This window comes from Peromyscus californicus, unplaced genomic scaffold (genome assembly GCF_007827085.1).
Source record: "Peromyscus californicus insignis strain IS unplaced genomic scaffold, ASM782708v3 Scaffold_10__1_contigs__length_136768540, whole genome shotgun sequence".
In the NCBI taxonomy this organism is placed as follows: domain Eukaryota; kingdom Metazoa; phylum Chordata; class Mammalia; order Rodentia; family Cricetidae; genus Peromyscus; species Peromyscus californicus.
The window spans coordinates 119,628,503-119,645,039 of record NW_026294391.1 but is presented as its reverse complement, the minus strand read 5'-3'; the positions used below and the strand labels follow the sequence as shown (position 1 = coordinate 119,645,039).

Genomic DNA, 16,537 nt, shown 5'->3' with positions numbered 1-16,537 from the left:
GGAGGTCAAAATTGTGGGGATTGGTTCTCTACTTCCACCATCTTGGTTCTGGGGATGGAATTAAGGTGGTCAAGCTGGGTAGCAGTCTTTGGAATCAGGAATTTCCCTGGTTTTGTACACTTACCACTCACCCAAAAGGGTTGCTCTTGGACTACAGTGAGATGATCTGGCTAGATCAAAAGATCTCTGCCATGTTCTGTGGGGTGTGGAGAAAACACCTTGACCCCATTTCAGTAACTTGTTTCTTTGTGCATCTGCTATTCTTACCTTTATTAGAAGTTGTGATTAACTAAAACATCTGAAGGACAGGCTGAAAACAGTCTGCTTGAAACTGTGGGAGCAAAGGAGGAGACAGATCTATGGATATAAAATGGTTGGAAAGAATGTGTTCCCAGTGTTCCCACAGTCTTATTTTTTTTTTTCTGCTACAAATCCTTCAACAGCCTCTATGGTTTACAGAGCACTCTCGATGTTTGTGGTCATAAGTGAGATTTCTAGATGGCATAAGTCTCACATTGGTAAAAGCACCCTGATTTCTGATTGCTTTCCCCAGACAGGCCTGTCAGCAGCTGTAGTTGTTCCCTGGCTTGCATAGCTGCACCGGCGCATTGTTAGATTCCTGGTTCCTGTGGCCTCTTGGAGCTATCCAACAGCTCCTGCAGTAGCCTGCAGGCTCCTAGTGCTGCACGTGTCTTCTTCCCCAGCATGACTGCAAAGAATAAAGTGCATTGGTGCTGGGTTGTTGTGTGCCAGATGACGCCGAGCAACATGCTCTACAAGTCAAATGTCACATCTGGAAGGCAAAGTGCTCACAGTTGGGATAAAAGCCAGCCACTAGTACTGAGGGTTCATATTCATGTGTTTACTGAGTACCTGCTATGAGCCAGGGACTGCAGCTCCAGTTTATCTGACTGCTGCTCTGCCTTCCAGGCTACCTACTGCTTTTGATTTTATCACTTGTTTTCCCACTCAGATTATCATTAGTAAGAATGCCAGGCAGCTTTTACTCCCAGACTTTCTGAATAGATTTCCATCAACGCAGATAGCCCTGGCTGCTGTACAAATACAGATAGTAGCAGGAGTGTACTCTAGCTGAAAGTGCTGTGTTTCACAATGCAAGATAGGAGATCTGAACTCTCTTCTAGGCTCTGCCATTGTGTGACTTGGGCCTGGCTTTCTCTTGACCTCAGTATCCTCATCTGTACAAGTGCAGTGGATTGGATGATATTTAATGGACCTTGCATTTTTGACACTTTTAGGATGAACATATGTAGAATTTATAAGGAAGCAGTTTGTAAATGGTTGTGTTTAGAAGAGTTCCCTTTCTTTTTCCTTTGGCAAAGAAAATCAGACTATATTTGGTTCTTGACACCATAAAGTAACTAATATTTCAAAGAACTAAAAGCAATCAGATTTAAACAGCAAGGTAAAATATGTGCATGGTATTAACACACTTTTCTTCACTCAGTAAGAGTTCTATTTTAATCTGTCACTTCCAATATTATACTAGCATGTTTCAGCCCATTTAAGTTAAGTAGCTACAACAATTTGGAATGCATTAATGACTCTTATCTAGTGACTACAAGTGCCCTAGGCAGAATCCAGTGAGGCCTTGCCTCTGAGACTGATAGCCCATAGGTGCACTTAAAGGCCCACATGTTTAGTATTGGCAACATGTCGCAGACAGCTCAGATTGGATTCAGTCATTTTTGAACTTATGGGAGAAAGGGTAATTATGGCTCAGGGGTTCAGAAGCTTAGAAGCTTCTCCCTGTGCCACACAGAGGGCCAATGGCTTGAGGTGTGAGGCTAGTTCACCATTGCTGCTTTTGTCAGGGGTGGTCTCCATGACAACATGATCAGTGACTCTTTTCCCAACTGAGCACTGGGGTCATAGAGCCTTAGTTATTCAAATTTGAAGTAACATGCTTCATGCAAGAGCTAGCATTCTCCTCAAATGTAAAATTGACACTTAGAGTGGCTCATTTCTCTTCTCCTACAGCCAATGATAACAGAACTGATTAATCCAAGTATGGTCCTCTTTCCCAATGCTCAATGCATGACTAATTGCTATTCTGGAATAAACATGAACTCCAATTTACCTAACATTTAAAAAATCATTTATCTTTATTCATGTGTATGTGCATGTGCCTGCTTGTCTGTAGAGCATCACATGTGTGCAGTGCCCATGGAGGCCAGAAAGGGGCATCAAATCTCCTGGAGCTGGAGATACTAATTAATGGTTGTGAGCCTCTTGATGTGGAGCTGGTAATTGAACCTGGGTTACTTACAAGAAGCAAGTGCTACAGCAAGTGCTCTTAACCACTGAGCCATCTCTCTAGCTCCAGCTAATGTTTATTGAGCAACTACTGTGTCCTAGTGTAGTATGTACACTGATGGTAATTTACATACTTAAATTTTTTTTTCAAATGCAAACACGCTTATTTCAAAATTTAATCAGCATTATTGGTAGTGTTATGCAGGGAACTCTACTTGAATATTTATTGAATGAAGGAACAAAGAACAAAGAAACACTTGGAGAAATTTGGAAAGATGTTTATTGATACTTTTTACATGACAAAAAAGAGTAAGTAGTGGAACTTTAGTAAAATCAGCAGTAGTGAAGTAGGGTTTGTTTGATGGGGGCAGGTGACAGAGCCAAGGGGTTCAAATCATGCTTTTGTCATTTGTCCCCTTTCTGCATCATTGAGTACTCAATATCAAACAAGTTTATACAGAGATCCATAATATGAATTAAAATACAAGTTCATTAAGTCCCAGATGAAAAACGTGTTGGACAGTCAGTTACCCTCTAGAAAATTCAATATAGCAAGATTAATTATAAGAACAAAGCTCATTGGTAAGCTGAAAACCAGAAATGGGCAATTCAGTTGGCCATTTGCAATGACTCTGTCCTTGAGCCCGCTGTAGGAGACATGACACTTATGTTGGTTGTCTTGTCGACTGGCACTGGAGAAGGCTGAACACACACTGTTAAGATATTCCTTGAGAACTCAGCTAGTTCTAGGTTAAAAACTGACTAAAGCATTGTTTTAGATCAATTTTGTATGTTTTCTCAACTCCCTTGTTCAGTAATTTCATGTTAATAGCTTGAAATCTACCAAGATTATACCATAGAGATGAGTAGTTGCTACAAATAAGGTTCTGAGTTGTTTTTAAGAGCCCTTGCTTAAATATTTACCAATATGCTACTATACACAGTGAACTTACATGGCTGAATTCATCATTTATTTTTTTTTCTTTTTCTTTCTTGTTCTTTTTCTTCAAGACAGGGTTTCTCTATGTAGCCCTGGCTGTCCTAGAACTCACTCTATAGACCAGGCTGGCCTCAAACTCAGAGATTTACCTGCCTCTGCCTCCTAAGTGCTGGGATTAAAGGCATTCACTACTCTGTTTGGCTCATCATTAACTTTCTATTACCATGATTTCTTTCAGACAGGAGGCGATGCATTTTGATCAATGCCATTGTTTTTATACTTGCAATGACATGTGGGTTTGCCTTCTTGGAACCATCCCTAGTCAGGCCTCCATGATCACTGATTATACATTCTTAGAGAACTATCCTGGGTGGTGCATTGAGGGGGCAATTCCCCTTATGATTGTAGGTAGTGCACCTTATCCCCATGTTATTCAAAGTAAGTTTGAGACCAAACTGAAAGCAAATATGGGTTTGCTGGGTGTGTATATATGTGTATGACATTTAAAAGGAGTCCTCTTCCTCCTCCAATGGAAGAGTGGGAGTGAGGTGGGGAACACTGATTTGGGGATTGAGAGTTTGAAAAGATACAGGATTCAGGAAAAAAAACAGGAGAGGAAGTAATGCTTTTGATGAGTTTTAACCTATCAGCGGCTCCTGTGTGCCTCTGGCCTTAAGTGGGCTAAAGATTCTGGTAGAAAACCAATAAACTTGAGAGAGGCAAGGAAGATCTAAAACATGGATTGCAGCTAAGAAGGGAGAACCAGGTAAGTCACTACAGTCGAGGACCATCCTTCCTGATGGGTACCATGGAATACTTTCCTTTCTAATTTTGCCAAGGGCTGCACTTATGGAAACAGTAAAATCTCTTCCCAAACTAGTTCTCTAGTGATTATATCTGCTAACCTACTTGATCTAGTACAATATAGATCCTAGATGGGATCCTCATCTGCACAGAGAAAAATCAGTATTTATAAACTTATATATTCAAATTTAACAAGAGGTGGGAAATGACTGGTTAGTAAAGGGCTTGGTCTATTTTCAATCCTAGTGAACAGCCTTCAAAAACAGGTTTTCTTCATTAAGTTAGCTTGGTTTTTTCCTTAAGCCAGTTGACGTACCGGGAAACCTTAGTATATATTCCATATTTGCCTTTTATTGCACACTCTTCACCCCAGCTAATAATGCCAGTTAAGAAACTGGTCCCTTCCACTTCAGTAACATGGGGTCCCCCACTATCTCCTTCACAAGAATCTTTGCCTCCCTCACGGTAACCAGCACAGAACATGTTGTTATAGATACTGAATGTTGTGGACCGAAGGCACGTGGCTCGGTCAACCAGTGGAACTCTAAGGTATTGAAGAATGGAAGCCTGTCTGCCCTTGTTGAAGACTTTCCCCCAGCCACTTACATAGCCAGACCCAAACTTGAGGAAGATGTTTGTATATTCCCTATTGGCAACGCAGATAGGGGTTACATAGCTGTTTAGTATTAAAGGTTTATCCAGCTCCAGCAAGGCAATGTCATGGCTGTACTTATTAATGGTTGCGTTGTAGTGGTGATGAGGAATAGTTCGAATCACATTTCGCCTTTGCTCGGTGTCTTCCTTTTCATCAATGTTATATTCACCTGTTGAAAACAAATCTTGTAATTTATTGTCTTTTGCATAAACACATTTCCTATGGGTCTACAGTCTGCTTGGGTTCACTGATCACTAGCAACCAACTCTCAATGATCTAATATAGTGGGTGGGGAAATTGATGCATCAAAAAATAATTGTACCATGCTGAGAGTGCTTTATGGGTTCACAAAAAGAATTCTGGGGCTTGGAAGCTGGAATAAGTTAGAATTTGAAATTATAGCCCCTCTACCATTAGCCCAATTTATTTCGTAACAATCTTATTGGACCTTTGTACAATACATATGTCCATCATACACTGATGTTGCCAATTATTATCTATTTTGTTTACTTACCTGCAACAACCTCAATTTTATCACCAGGTTTGAGACAGTGGGCAGCAGTTACAACCCATTTTTCATTAATGATGGCACCGCCACAGAACGCCTCAATTTCACCATTTAAAATGACCTGTGGAAATAAAATTAAGAATCTCACTGCATACAATATTTGATCCAGAGAAAAATGAATACATATGCTGTTTGTGGGAGTAGGTAAAACTTGACTTCTAGGTGCTGGCAGAAATGGAGGATTTCTGGAAAGTGTCAGCTCTGCAGATGAATTAGTGTTTCTGGAGCACAAACCAAAGTGCTGTTTCTATAATGATCTTGAAGCAAATGCAGAATGAGAGATAGTATGGTAGGGATAGTGCTCCAAGTGAGGCAAATCTGAGGAGTGGGTTTTTTGTGTGTGATGTGGGGTCCTTGAGTTCCTTTTCCCATGTTATCTAGAGTCTGCTGGCACAAGTTTTTCAAGGAGATACAGTGAATATGGGGTGAAATACTAACTCTCCAGGATGAATAATTAAATTACTATTGAGTCTCTTGCCTTGTATGAGGACATCTCTTTTCTATAGGTCACTTGAAAGAGAAAAATGACTAGTTTTCTCAGGAGTTGTTTCAAGCCTCCCAAATGAGAATATTATGAAATGAGGCCTAAGGAATCCACAGGGTCTGTGTTTACTAGTCACCTATGTGCTGATCACCTGCAGGACTTGCACATTCCTTCCATTTCCCCTAATCATAGCCAGCTTGCTATGTAGGCTGTCCTTGTTCTAAACTGTCTGCTTTGCTGTACTTGATTTTTAGACAATGTGGACAGAAGTGCCTGGAGTTTTGCATTAAACATGGACATTAGCACATAAGAGGCTAATCCATTCTCTCTTGTCCATATTCACATCATAATCAAAGAGGACCATCAATGTTTTTTACCCAATCAACATCTAAATCAACTTAGAGAATTTCAGTTCCAATGTAAGCAAAGGCCTTCTTGATCCACATTTTCAAGGATAAAGCTGAGAAACGTGGACACTAGAGGGCGCACTCAGCATTCAGTAAACTTTGCAGGAGCCCACTAGCCTCTGTAAACTGATGCCCTTTGCCTAAGCCATAAGTAGCCCTTCAGCTAAAACTGTTCCTAAACGTGACAAAGAGGGATGTTGGTCCCTTGCATGTGAGGTAGAGATGGTCCTTTTGAAGGACTTGTTCTGGGCCTGAATTGAACTTACTGGCCACCTGCTGAGTCCTGGACACTGAAGCACTGGCTTTGTATCTAAGGTCCTGATGGGCTCATCCAGTTATTACAGTCCTTTCACCCTCTTTCCCACTCTCAGGCTCTCTGGCTCTTTTTAGCTATTGTTTTATATTTTGAAAAATTGCAAAAATACAGAAAAACATAATAATGATATAATAAACACCAGCATGTCTACCACCCAGATTTAACAATCTTCCTAATTTTATACATTTATTGAGTGCATTTATTTGGGGCTAATGACTGTATTGTTTATACATGTTTGTAACTCAAGACACAATACATTATGGAATATTGCTCTATCCATTCTCAATGAACAAACTAAGGTTTAAAGATACGTAACCACTCATGCTACTGAGATGGCACAGTAGCTAAAAGTACTTGCCACCAAGCCTAATGACCTTCGTTCAATCCCTGGGACCCACATGATAGAAAGAAAGAACTGATTCCTGCAAGTTGTTCTTTGATCTCCACATGTGACCTGTGGCATATGTGTCTCACCCCTCCCCCCCAGTCTGCCTGGCCCTAGTGTTTATGTTTCTGAGCATTCAGAATCTCTTCAGAGGTGGTCTGAGAACCAAATGTGGTAGAAAAATCTCGGTTTCTGGTAAAAACAGATTTGGGGGCTCATAGAGACTTAATGAGAATATTTTGTGGGTAGGACTGAAGAAAGTGGAATATTCTTACAGTTCTTACAGTTACCTTTGAAAACTGTTACATACCTAGTGAATCTGGATTCTCATGGCTTGGTAATCTTTGTGGTTTAAAAATGTGGCACATATACACAATGGAGTACTACTCAGCAGAGAAAAACAATGACGTCATGAGGATTGCAGCCAAATGGATGGAACTAGAAAATATCATCCTGAGTGAGGTAACTCAGAAGGACAAACATGGTATGTACTCACTCATCAGTGATTCTAGATGTAAAGCAAAGGGTAACCAGACTGCAACCCACAGCTCCAGGGAGGCTAGCTAGTAAGTAGGACCCTAGGAAGGACGCATGGATTGCCCAATGATGGAGAAATGGATAAGATCTACATGAGCAAACTGGGAGGGGGGTTAATGGAGGGCAAGGGACAGGGGATGAGAGCTTAGGGGAGTGGGAGGTTCAAACTGGAACAGGAACAGAGTGGGAGAACAAGGAAAGAGATACCATGATAAATGAAGACATCATGGGAATAGAGAGAAGCAGAGTGATAGGGAAGTTCCCAGGAATCCATAAGGAGGACTCCACCATAGACTACTAGCAATAGTCGAGAGGGTGCCTAAACTGGCCTACTCTGGTGATCAGATGGCTGAATACCCTAACTGTCACCATAGAGCCCTCATCCAGTGACTGATGGAAGCAGATGGCAGAGATCCACGGCCGGGTGTCAGGCCGAACTCCAGGAGTTCAATCGATGAGAGAGGAGGGATTCTGTGAGCAAGGGACATTGAGATCATGATGGGAAAAAGTACAGAGACAACTAGCTAAACTAGTGGAAACACATGAACTGTGGACCAATAGCTGAGGAGCCCCCATGGTTCTGGGACTAGGCCCTCTGGATAAGCAACACGGTTGTTTAGCTTGAACTGTTTAGGGGAACTCCAGGCAGGCAGTGGGATTGGGACCCATCCCTGGTGCATGAGCTGGCTTTTTGGTGCCCAGTGCCTATGGTGAGTCACTTTGCACAGCCTTGGTGCAGGGAGGAGCAGCTTGGACCTGCCTCAACTGAATGCACCAGGCTCTGCTGACTCCCCATAGGGGAATTTGCCTTGGAGGGGATGGAATGGGGGGTGGGTTGGGGGAGAAAGCTGGGGGCAGGATGAGGGAGGATGGGGCAATCTGTGGTTGGTATGTAAAATGAATAGAAATCTAATAATAATAATAATAATAAGAAAAAAAAGAACATGCTAAGAAATTAAAGTACTGTTATGCTTAAAAAATGTTCACTCATGTTGGGAATATACTTTGGAAGGGCCAATGGGAAACACAAATCTGAGTCCCCTTGTTCTAAAGTCAGGATAAAATTGTTGTTGAAGATACTGAAATAGAAACATTCCTTTTTCTTCTAGGGTAGCTTTTATAGCCCATCATTTAAAACTTATTTAGTGCTATACTCCTTCCGGCATGGGGATATTTGCTGGTTGACTGCAAGCCTTCACAGGTGCCCAGGGCCTGTAGTCTGCAGTTTAGCACACTTGATATCCCACTGTCTGCTAGTTCCAGATGATCCCCACACTCCTCATACCATTCCTAACAGGGGAGGGTATGTTAGTCTTCCCTTGATAGACTACCACAGCCATCAAGGGAGAGAGGTGGTTCCCAAACAAATGCACTTCCATGTCAGAATGTGTACGGGACCCGGAAGCCCTTTTCCTTATCTGAGTGTGCTGGCAGAAGCATATTCTGGGTCCAGAGATGCTATATGATTATGCACCTTTCCCCAAATGGTATAGAGTATGTGCACTTGACATACTCTGCCTGTGTTAACCCTGCCAGGAAGAGTGTAGCAATGGCATTTGGGTTGAATGATGAGAAGTTTGCCTGAGTACCATTGGTTGGGGGATGGTAGTGGTCACTGGGCAAGTGTGGGGAGAGTTAGGTTCTATGAGGCATTATGGGTAGGAGGTAAAAGATGTGACTACAATCATCCAAGTTTCCAGGTCCTCAGCACTTGTTCTATTGTCTCATTAGACTTCAGTTATGGAACACAAATACAAAATGCTTAAGCCTTTGATATGAGACCCTTCTCAGTATAGAGCACTGTACAAATGTACTGTTCAAAAGATGAGGTGGCTGATCTTGATATCAAATGATTTTACCATCACGTAAATTTGGGTAACATGGTTCTATGCTGGTCCTGAATATTACAATCCAACACTTCTTTCTCTGGAAGTAAAGTTAACATGCCACAATGGAATGCTGTTTCTCTTTTAGGTACTATTATAGAATTAGTGAACACCTCTCAGCTTAGAGAGGTCAACCTGAAAGATATCCATAGCCCCTGGGCACATAGACTATAATAAATATTTTATATGACTCTGCCAAAGGATTGATGCCTGGAGATTCTACTGCTTTCCAGTGGATGACTGAGAAATATGGTTGTGTCCTTTTAAGTCTGAAGAGCATTCTTAGCCAATCCCTAATTGGTATTAGAAACTTTAGTAAACACCTTTGCCAAGAAAAAAAGGACTAAGATATATTTACAATTAAAATATTACAAATGCATGGTTTGGAATGTTTGCTTGGCCATCTCAGGATCATAGCTATCTAAATATTAGCTACTTGGAAGATGAGCTGTCTGCTTGGCCAAGGACAAGTTCTTGTAAGACTTCAGAGAATGAAGGGGAAAAATAGGAAAGCATATGTTCTGAGCAAGGCATCTGAATTCTGATCTGTCAATTATTTTCATGGTCACAGTCTAGTAGGAGCTTTCTTCTAACAGCCCCCATCTCCAACATACCTAAATACAATGACAAAATACATTCAATCTGTATTTCTGCTCTTCATGGCAATGGCAGCCCATGACAATAGCTGTTGTCTCATTGTTCTCTTTAACTTTTAACTCCAGCCTAGCCTTTCCCCATGAGTTCACTAAAGCTCTTATTCTCACTTTTTAATAGCTTTTTAATAACACCATTTATTCCATATTTTCTATTATACTAAGCAAGGTACGTGATGTACCACAGATGTTGCTAACCAAATTCATGGCAGTAGGTTATTTTGTTGAGCACACAAGGAATACTCACTTTGGTTTAATTACAACCATTAAATACAATGGCCATTGATATGTACTTCATTAAACAATACTGCAGGTTAATAGTACAAATGGTCTGTCCAAACTAGCTTTATAGATGTAGGTGAGATTGCATGTGTTACTTTCTTTTTTTCTCCTAATTGTAATTTTATCATCTGAGCTAGGAATAATAATACAAGGTTGTCTTTTTCAAGTAAGATGTCTTTTTTCTTTTTCTTTTTTCTTTCTTTCTTTCTTTCTTTCTTTCTTTCTTTCTTTCTTTCTTTCTCTCTCTCTTTCTTTCTTTTTTTTTGTCTTTTTGAGACAGGGTTTCTTTGATAGACTGGCTGTCCTAGAACTAGCTCTGTAGATCAGGCTGGCCTCAAACTCAGAGAGATCTGCTTACCTCTGCCTCCTGAGTGCTGGGATTAAAGGAGTGAGCCACCACTGCCCAACTCTTGTTTTGTTTTTGAGATAGGGTCTCACTATGTAGCCCTGGCTGTCCTGAAACTTACTGTGATGAACATGCTGGCCTTGAAATCAAAGATCCACTGCCTGTTCCACCCAGGTGCTGGGATTAAAGACGTGCACTATCACACATAGATAAGTAAAACATTTCTGTAGAATTATGGCCGGCACATAAAAGAAAACATCTCTGGCTCATTAATATTTTAAGTTTGCTGTCTGTCATGGGGTTGTAACCTAGTTGAAGGAGTAGATCTGTGCAGACAGCAGCATAAGCAAAGAGCTCAGGTTGCTTCAATGACAGCTTGGGGACCAAGCTGAGGATAGCCGAGAAGGGGGAAAATAAAGATGTTTAAGGAGGATATTTATGCCAAAACTACAAAAATAAGATAAAAATACATCTTTGAAAAAGATCAGGTATTTCTTATACAGGGTTACACAGACCTTAGCAGAAAGCAGAAAAGGTGTGCACATGCGCAGAGCTGTTGGATTAGGCACGACTGTGGGAGAAAAACGAAAGCTCTAGACAGGCACTGTGTGGTTTCCTCAAACCTCTACTTTGGAGTTGTTGATGAAAGTGATCTAGTAATATAGGCATTACAGTTTGCCTTTCCCTCCCTCTCGTTCCAAAGCTTTTATTCTTTCCTATATAGCTGATTCAGTTTCTCAGTTGGCTAGATACAGTTTCTAAGAAAAGTGTGTTTCTGTTAACGTGTGGTACACTCTCTGGCTTCCCCTCTCATCCCCTGAAGTGCTCCTTAGAGTCCCTGCTTCTTTTCCAAGGAACTCTGATCCCACTGCAGGAGAACCTGAAGTAAAGACTTCTGCCTGGTTTGCATCTTTGGTCTGGGTGGAGGGGAGGGGAGGAATTTGAGCCTGAATTGGGTAGCTGTGCTGCTCAGGACCCCTAGAGTTCCAAGGAAGTAATCCTGTCAACTTGTCCTGACAGGCCACTTAGGCCCTGGCCACTAGGCAGGCAAAATAAGTGGAAGCCATGGAATAAGGTGAGAGATGAGAGATGAGAAAAGACAGTGGCCAGGCTCCCTGAAATCCCCTAGCCTGTGCCCATGGATTTCTCACCGTGGATGAACACTCTGTGACCCTCAAGCTAGAACCACTGCTCCTGGGATCAAAAGAGCTCTTCCAGTTGACAATTCCAAAACATTTGCTCAAATAAGTCTCATGTTAAACAGGCCCAGCCTAGCAACTAAGCCAGGTGCTCAGAAAGGGCTTCTTAACTGAGGCCAGACCACTTGGCTACAGCTTCACAGCTTCTACCTGTAAGTCTACAAAGAAACAGGTGTCTCCAGTTGGTAAGATGTGGACAGCTCACCTAAACGTCTAAACTAAACCTCTCTCTCTCTCTCTCTCTCTCTCTCTCTCTCTCTCTCTCTCTCTCTCTCTCTCTCTCTCTCTCTCTCCTACTGAGACTTGAACCCAGGGCTATACTCATGTTAAGCAAGCACTCTACTACTGAGATATCACCAGCCCCACCTAAACCTTTTAACAGATGAAGCATGTCTAGTTTATTCCAACTATTGGTGATTCCTGATGAAAGTCAATTCTTTGTTCCTTGTGGGATTTCTTCACTTGAGTGCTCACTTTGTTCTTCTCTCCCACTGACTTGCCTGACAAAAGAACCAATTCTGATTGGAAAGGCTTTTAGGAAACATCAGCAATTTGAGACACTTTTCTAGGTGACAGTTGCAAGTGATGTCTCATGTTTCAGGACCACTATATTCTTCCTCACAGAGCTGCAGCCACCATCTACTAGTCTCTTCGACTTGAAAAGAAAATCCAAGGTCTGCTATGCATAGGTATCTGCTAAGCACCTGCTCTAAAGGGAGTGGGTGGGAACTCCAGACTGTGTGACTAAACTGAGACTATATTCCCCCATCCCATATTTTTGCCATTTCATTTACTAAGGGTGGCAATGCTAAGACCTCAATGTAAACATCTTGGGATTAAAAACATTCTGCCTTATTTAAAGAGGAAATGATAGTCTTTGTTAATAAGTCCCTGGATAAAATTGCTTTATGCCCCTCTGGCACATCGAGGGTCACTGTCACAAAATAAGATTTTTTTTAGGTTAGGGCCACTGTGGTGGTTGAAATAGAATATGTCCCCTCCATAGGCTCAGGTATGTGAATACTCAGTTCCCAGCTAGTGGTGCTGTCTGGGGGGCAGGGGCTGCCTGCCCAACACTAGGATGGGCTTTGACAGTTTGTATCCTCACCCTACTTCCATTTTTCTGCTTCATGTTTGTGGTTGAAGATGTGACCTCCAGCTGCCATGCCTCCCTGCCATGATGGACTCTTATCCCTTTGCAATCATAAGCTCGAGTAAGCTCCCCCTTCCTTAAGTTGCCTTTGGTCATGGTGCATTATCACAGCAACAAAAAAGTAACTAATGCAACCACCTTGTACATGGATATTGGAAATATAAGGAATGAAAATACACAAGAACACACACACACACACACAAAAAAAATAGAATTAGCTACGCTGATGTTAAATAGAATGAAAACATTACGGTGTCTGAACCCAAGAGAGATTGTTCAAAGGTCACTAGAGAGGGTTAGTTTGACCAAGGATAATGACGAGCAATAAAGATGTGGGAGAGCAAAGGAAAGGATGATGGGGGCATAAGGGAAGTAGCTCTGGGAAGGTGCCTTTAAGGAGGGATAGAGGGTATATAAATGTATATACAGATATATTTTATTGACTACATATTCAGTGTCTGTATGATTTTCTTCTGTCCCCAAGTATATGGCAGAGTAGCAGACATTTTGAAGACACAGCTAGGATTCATAGCTTGTTTCAGAAATTTCTAGTGTTGTTAAACCTGAAATTTAGATGAATCCATCTACTTGACCTTGGTTCCTTAAATTGTAACTAATTTGATGATTGCAGTGTTATCCAAACTATCAGTCTCTGATGTTGTAAAAGTACATACTTCACTAGAGAAAATATTTTGGTGTGAAGAATCATTGAAATTGCTTCTAAATTATGACTGTGGCCTAAGGAGTTTTAAAATAGACTAAACCATGATATATACACTAACAGAAATACATGCAATGATGGAAATATTCTCTTTATACTTGTCCTGTTTAGTATAATAGTCACGAACCACATGTGGCCATTATTCCTTGGAAGTGTGGCAGAAGTCACAGAGGAACCGAATCTTTTAACCAGTTAATTTAAGTAACCACATGTGCTGATTATCTTATGGGCCAGCCCAATTTTATGTAAGGAACAGACTAGCTCCTTGTATTGAGGTGGGAGTAGGTGGCCTGTCTCCCTCACAAATGGAATCACTGAGGCTTTGGTTGAATGGATAATTAAGTCCTGTGCTTTGCTACTAATCTAACTCTTGGTTATATATAAAAAAATACACACAGGTAATACTCTACATGCAGTTTGTGTGCAGAACACACTTGGAAGACTATGTAGAGTCTAATGTTTGGCATTTTGGAAGCTGGTTTCTGTGTGCTTCCTTCAGTACAGTGGCTTTTCAAACTACGGTATATGTCAGAATGACCTGGAGGGCTTCTTTGAACCCAGCTTTCTGGGCCTCTCCCTCTAATGGTTCAAATCCAGTGGGAATGGGATGGAGTGTGAGACTGCATGCCTAACAAATTCTTGGTGATCTGTACATACTGCCAGACTTGGAGAAATGTGGCAGTAGATCAGGCCTCATATGTTTATTCTCAGAAACTAGTTTTTGCCTTAATCCTTTCCATGTGAGTCCTTTTCTTTATTCCCATCACTTTGTCTGGGCCTAGAGACTTTCTTACTCACTAGTTTGCCCAGGGACTGAAGGTGTTCTGTGAGCACCAATGTGTATGTCTGTGTGTGTGTGTATGAGGAGAGAGAGAGAGAGAGAGAGAGAGAGAGAGAGAGAGAGAGAGAGAGAGAGAAAGAGAGAAAGAGAGAAAGAGAGCGAGAGCACTTATTTACAGACATCCCTATTGCTGACCAGTTGTTCAGAATCCTACTGTGCTGTTTGTTTAGTACCAAATCCTTTTTTGACCTTATCTGGTAGCTTTCTCTGGACATGTCTTTCACCAGATGCTTACCTATGGGGTTTTTATTTTGCTGAGTGATGAAATCTACCTAAGTACATCTCACAATTCCCATAGGTCTTTCTAATGTCCTAGCACTGTTCCTTATCTGGCCTGTCTTTTGCCATCTGTGCTCCAGCTTTTAAACACACTATCAATATAGAGTACCTGCCAAGGGATTTGACCTGGTTTGGCATTTTCTCCACCAACAACTCGAGTGAAGTCATTCAATGATTCACTATTTTCAGTGACGTTATCCAGAATGGTGCTGTCAGTGATGTCATCCAGAATGAATTCAGCTTCAGTAGAATTTTCATAGCCCATGTCAGAAAAAATAGTCTCTGCACGGGTGAGCTTCTTAGAACTGTATGAAACAGAAACTCTTCCACATGGAAATGGAACTACAGAAATAAAAAAAAGGAGAATATTCTGTTATTTCACAGTAGCAAATGGAACTACATTACAAAAATTGAGAATGAAGCTCATTCATTGCTGTCACTTTGGAGAAGTAGGCCCATCTACATTAAAAAAATGAATATAATTTCAAACTAAAAGGCTGACTGTGTTATTTTCATGCAAAGTTTTTAACGCTTCCATGGGGGAGATCATTTAGCTTTGGAATCCACCATCTTTATGGAAATAAAATAGGTGTTCTGAAATCAAATTTACTAAGACTTTAAAAAAATCTAATTATTTTCTATCTAGCTTCTCAATTAAAGTCTTACTTCCAAGACCCCTTCCCACGACTGGAAATCTGGAAGGGATGCTATGTAACTTTCTTTTTAGGATAAGATACAAGGGGATTCCATTACATGTTATTAATAGGGTCTCTTTTGTAGACTATTAATGCACCAGAGATTCTAATGTGGAATTTTGAAGAGAGCTCATTGTGATTGTATTTGCCAAAATTTACCAAATAGGTATAGGTTACTAATATGATAACCAAAGCCATATTTACTAAGATCTGACCATCTTTCCCCCCCCCCCCCCGCTTGGTTTGACTTATTTCCCAACAAATCATCTACTGATATACTGGGGGCCACCAGTATGGAAATTTGTAGCCAAACAAAGTCACCTCACACTTCATTTTCATGGTTTCCTCTCCTTTTAGTTACGTTTCATATACCAGACATTTCTATAGCAACCAGCTATGGCTAAGTGTCATGAAGGCAGTTTGTGGCTGAAAAATAGGAAATTATTTTAAAATACGCATGCATAAATGTACAGGATCAACAATGGCTTGAGAAAAGGGACCATTATCTTTGAAAAGGCAGGACAGCTTATTTTAAGGTTGGCCTACTTCCTCTGTTAAAGCTAAGGCTACATTCAAATGGAACTCTTAATAGTTGGAGGTGCTTTTCAGTTTTCATTTTCCTCTCTCAGAGCATGGAAGAGCTTCTAAGGACTAAGCTTCTGTGCCAGCTGCCTCCATTGGAAGTTCGCTTTTTAATGTTAAGTGTGAACAGATGTGTATGCACGTACACACACACACACACACACACACACACACACACACACACACACACACACCTAAGGCAAGCTGTGGTAAGGCAATGTATGTGAAGAAAGGACAGGCAGAAGGTGAAGCATCAAAGGCTTTTCATTTTACTTGTAGCAGACACAGTCTTGTATTCTGGGCCTCTCTTTCATTTCCTCTGCCTGGTACATTACGGAGATAGGTATCAAAGTCACAGTTATAGAGGAATGGTTCATAATTGAATGTACCAATTTAATAAAAAAAATCTTGCTTTGGAAACACAAGAGAAACTGTACCTGGCTTGCTTCAAAATTGTACTTCTTTTTTTATTTGTAGGTGTGGTATATGTGTGCTGATGCGAGAGCCCAAGCCTGTATGCGTGGAAG

At 41.1% G+C, this 16,537-nt stretch overlaps 1 protein-coding gene across 2 annotated transcripts in view; it reads right to left on the bottom strand.

Annotated features, from left to right (window-relative positions):
- Positions 1-4,297: 4,297 nt before the first annotated feature.
- Positions 4,298-16,537, bottom strand: part of F9 (coagulation factor IX) — a 28,828-nt gene continuing 16,588 nt past the window's right edge. For both annotated transcript variants that reach the window (XM_052747335.1, XM_052747339.1), the window contains 3 exons: positions 14,843-15,075; positions 5,191-5,305; positions 4,298-4,845 (listed from right to left, as the gene is read on the bottom strand). In XM_052747335.1, coding sequence (XP_052603295.1) covers positions 4,298-4,845; positions 5,191-5,305; positions 14,843-15,075 — 896 coding nt within the window. The remainder of the gene's footprint in view (positions 4,846-5,190; positions 5,306-14,842; positions 15,076-16,537) is intronic.